General features: G+C 36.6%; 1 protein-coding gene across 2 annotated transcripts; it reads right to left on the bottom strand.

The window, feature by feature from the left end:
* Positions 1–1,025: 1,025 nt before the first annotated feature.
* On the bottom strand, positions 1,026–3,767 carry LOC104220186 (uncharacterized). Of its 2 annotated transcripts, XM_009771007.2 has the most exons (3): positions 3,542–3,767; positions 3,322–3,440; positions 1,026–2,827 (listed from the first exon to the last, which is right to left on the bottom strand). In XM_009771007.2, exons 2-3 carry the CDS (start codon positions 3,418–3,420, stop codon positions 1,574–1,576), a joined length of 1,353 nt encoding a protein of 450 aa, XP_009769309.1. In that variant the 5' UTR covers positions 3,421–3,440; positions 3,542–3,767; the 3' UTR covers positions 1,026–1,573. The 2 variants fall into 2 exon arrangements, with proteins under 2 accessions (XP_009769309.1, XP_009769307.1); XM_009771005.2 differs by having other exon boundaries at positions 3,322–3,767.
* Between the last annotated feature and the right edge of the window lie 740 nt (positions 3,768–4,507).

Genomic DNA, 4,507 nt, shown 5'->3' with positions numbered 1-4,507 from the left:
CGCATGGGATACGACATGAATGCTAAAGAAATACTGCAAAAAAATGTATGTATCACTACAGAATTAGAGACACATACACATGCTAATTACAGACTTAGCATTGTAGTAAAAGACTTATTAACTTAAAACAAAATAGATTCGACTTACCCTCAAACTTTAGACATGGATATCTTGATAATCACAGATTTTTCATCAGGACTTCACTGTTGATAAAAAGTCATCCCGGGGTATACTCACAAACTCTTTCACGAGCTGGACTCGAACCAGCATCTCTGGGAGCAAAAGAGAGGCCCAGAGAACAACCTTTCATTTTGATCGTGACCAAAAAAAAAAAAAGAAGAGAGGGAACTTGGAGTAGCTGCTGAAGTACATTGATTTTTGCTATGTTGTCGGATGCGTGTCGGATCCTTCAAAAGTAGTATAGTTTTGGAGGATTCGACACGGGTGCGGCAACATTTTGGAAAGTCAGCGCAACATAGGATTTTTGTCACCTACTCTAACCATCAAAGTAACCCGAGGAAGCTAATTACTTTCACTTCTGGTAGAAGGGATGTTCAAATTCTCATCTGAAGCAAGTTGCCAGATATAGCTGCGTAGAACACTTGTAACTATCCACGGGCTCCTGTAGATTGATCTTGCTCCATCTTTAATCATTGATTTCTTACTTTTCAAACAGAACTTCGTGGTAGTCAGTTAGAGAGCTAGAAAACAGCAAATATTTCTAGTGTAACTATTAACAGTAATTACACTACAAAAAAGAAGTATTTTTTTGTCGGAACTACTAAGAGAAGTTTAAGACAGGCAGCAAATTTAGGTTACAGCAAAGACAATCTATTCTCCTGTGAGAGAAGCTGCCAACCATCTCAAGGGCCTGAAGGCAAGTAAAGGTTGACTTCCTCGAGCAAAGAAGCACAGACCTGCAAAACTTAAACTGATACGCAAGCACTGCAACTCGCACTTTAAAAATTCATAAGATGCACGGTTGAAATTACCCAGAAGAGACACATCTTTGCCAGACGCCCAGGTTAAAGATATGCAGAATGATTAACAGCATATGAAACAGTTTATATGAAAAACTCCAAAGTCACTTCAACGATTATTACAGTCTGATATGATGTAATGAGGAAGACTCAAAACTAATTTACTTCATACAAACAGCTCCAAAAAAACATAATTTTGGAAAAAAGAAAATATAAAAAAAAAAAAAAAGCAGAAAATGACAAATTACGCAATAATGCTACATCCTGTGCACTTGTAGAAGGTCTGCAATCACAGCATACAGAACATTATTTCTCTAGATGTTGCCAAAAGGAAGGCTAAAGTTTATGTACTCTAACTCCAGATGAAATGTCAGCGAAATTGCAAGAAAGAACACAGAAAAGAGACTTACATTACTGAGGTAAACTTAGACAAGTCACCATAGTAAATACTCTTCTCTGATCATTCATTTCCTGGTTCTTCATCTTCTGTATTTGTCTGCACAACAGCTTCAGCATCAGGTAGAGAAGCTTCCTCCATAGTTTCATCTCCTACGCCTGCATTATCTGATGACTCAATGTTGTTTTTATCATCTTCATTTCTTTTGAGTAACCTCAACCTTGTTCTCATCCCTCACATCCGCATCCTCGTTTCTTTCACACTTAATACCAGCATGTGCAATGCTTTCGTTTTTAGGAGGTTCATCATGCAGAGTAAGAATAAATTCTTCATGTCCCTCCACTTTCTCCTCCTGTGCAGATTCAATATCCCCATCATTTGCCTTGTCTTCCTCCGCTTTCACATCCCTGTCTCCTCCTTCCATGTTCTGTTCAAGGAATTCCACATTATGTTCTTCTGCAGAATCGGACTCTCCATGGCTTTCACTCTCCTCAGACTCATTCTCCACTACCTCCTCATTAATCTCGTCAAATCCACAGCCCTGCCTCTCAAGACTTTGCAGCCTCCTCTTCAAATCACCAAACTCTCTCTCCATCAAGAACAGCCTCTCCTTCAATATCAAATTCTCTTCCTCCAACTGAGCAATATGTGAATCCTGATCATCCACACGGTTCTCCAAAACATTGTTATACTCCACACCACTAGAATTCGGGTAAATCATCTCGAACCGGCTCAAGTCATGATCCAATCGCCTTTCTACCTCCACATGTTCTTCCACATCACTCTCGCTTGATCCTCCACCCTCTTCTTCCTCTTCTTCCTCGTGCAATTCCATCTCATGTCCTAGTGATCTCAATCTAATCAAACCCTTCATCGATCCATACCCATCAACCCCCCACTCCTCCTTCGCCATATCCACCAATACCTCCCTCGACGGAGAGAAATTTGGGGTTGGCAACACTGCCGGAGTCACGGGACAGGGTGACACCAATGAGGCAATACCACCACTCTTCTTTGCCCTAATAATAAATGACGTCGTGTTCCTGGGAGCAAAAGGGGCACCCATATTATTGTTATTATTATTATGATAAAATTTCTTCTTAGGGAAAAATCTCCTGGCCTTTAATCTATTCTGATTTTGCAATTCATTAAGTGTTGGTGGCTTATATCCACCACCAAATCCTCCAACATTTCCATCACCATTCAGATACCCAGAAGCCATTATAGCCTTTTCTTTTCTCCTCCCACTATCCATCCTCTTATCATTCTTATTTCCCTTTTTACCCTTCCAATTGTTCCTAGGTCCTAAGTTTTTCAACTGCTTTCCTCCAGCAACAAATCCATGGCCCTTCATAACATTAGGGTTCTGAAACTTCATCTGATCAATTGTCATTGTCGGCGGCCAAATCCCATAGCTCCGATTCATCATTGATGGTTGCTGCTGTTGCATCTGTGAATGAAACTGAGGGTTTTAGATTGCGTTTAAGCTGTGCACTGACGATGTAATAAAATATTTACACAATCAGGTAATTGCAGATAATTTATTTAATAAAACTCTATTTAATGCTGGAATTTTCATGAATGCTAGGATTATACTTTACTTGATACAAATATCGGAAACAACCTCTCTACCTTCAAGGCAGGGTAATGTCTGCGTATTGTTGTTGATTGGTTAATCTTTAATAAATGGTAAGTAACACTAATGGTGTACAAAATTCATTTTTAAGTTGTGCGCAATGATGCTGTATAAAATATTTAAACAATTAGGTAATTGAAAGTACACTCTATCTAATAGCATTGATTGGTAACCTTTAACAAAATGGTAAGTACTTAATACTGACGGCATAAATTTCATTACAATATTAGTGCATATAACTAATCTAACCGACGCAGTATTCATATAATAAGAAGTAAATTAAAATTAATCAATTTGATTAATGATACCAGTTGTTGTTGTTGAAGATGTGGATTCATGATCTGAGATTGACTCATACTCATCATCACTTGTTGTTGTTGATTCATCATCAATCCTTTTTCGTTCATAATCGACCAAAATCAAAATCCTAGCCCCAGAAAACCAAACTGAAGATCAAAATCAGAACCTCAAAATTCCCAAAAGGTATAAAAACCGCTAAACCAACGACAAAATAATCCAAACCCTCACCTTTCAAAATTATTGATTAAAAATCCAAAAAAAACGAAAGTCGAAATAATTCAGAAAAAGTTATAGAGATCTATAGATTTTTTTTCTGAATTATATATATCAGGGAACAAATTTAGAATATTTTTTAGAAATTTGAGGATTAACTTTGTTGAGATTTATTCTTTCGGATTCTTCAATTATAGAGATTATTACAATCGCGTTTAGATGATGTGGTGAGGAAGAAAGTGGGAAATTATAGGTGGGAGGGTATATATATAGGGAGTTAGGATGATGATGGACGGTTAAGATTTCCTGGTGATAGAGGACTAGTTGGATGAATGCCACGTGGCTATAAAATAGAAAACGATTCTCTTATTACAAGGAAGTCCAACTAGATATAAATATGACAAATGACTTCAATGAAGTTTCACAAGCTTAACTCTAACCCCCCACACCCACCCCCCTCTTTATAGTAATAAACTCTATCTTAAAATTGTTTTGGGAGTCAAAAAAATTATTTATAAATATTTGATTTATATTTACTACTCTCTCTGGTCCACTGTAAGTGATTTTTTGGCTCTTTTCACACATATTAAAGAATTCACTTTTTAGCATTAATTAACAATAAAATTAACCATATTAACCTTAATTTGCTCATTAGAAATATAACAAACTACTCTTATGCTCTTCACTCCAAGGGCAACTTTGGAAAGAAGAAATATTCCTTCTTGATATCTGAAAAAAATCAAATATCGTGGACCACAAAAAAAATCAAAAAATTACTTAAAGTGAACCGGAGGGAGTATTATTTTTAATTGATATGATGATAATATGAGTTAAAGCTTAAATGAAGAAGTCAGGACTCATATATCCGATCCCAATTTGTTGGAACAAAAGCATAGTTGTTGCTGTTGTTGGGAGTCGAACTAAATAATCTTTAACAAGTATTTTTAATTATATTATATCATCAGTGTACATTTTGTTGAA

This window comes from Nicotiana sylvestris, chromosome 11 (genome assembly GCF_000393655.2).
Source record: "Nicotiana sylvestris chromosome 11, ASM39365v2, whole genome shotgun sequence".
In the NCBI taxonomy this organism is placed as follows: Eukaryota; Viridiplantae; Streptophyta; class Magnoliopsida; order Solanales; family Solanaceae; genus Nicotiana; species Nicotiana sylvestris.
The sequence above is the reverse complement of the archived record's forward strand: the minus strand, read 5'-3'. Positions and strand labels throughout refer to the sequence as shown.

Bases quoted from the DNA above. Each gene is read 5' to 3' on its own strand.
- LOC104220186 (XM_009771005.2), bottom strand. From the start codon at position 3,420: ATGAACGAAAAAGGATTGATGATGAATCAACAACAACAAGTGATGATG. The intron at 2,828-3,321 runs GTATCATTAATC...TTTCATTCACAG, and splicing joins ATCTTCAACAACAACAACTG to ATGCAACAGCAGCAACCATC.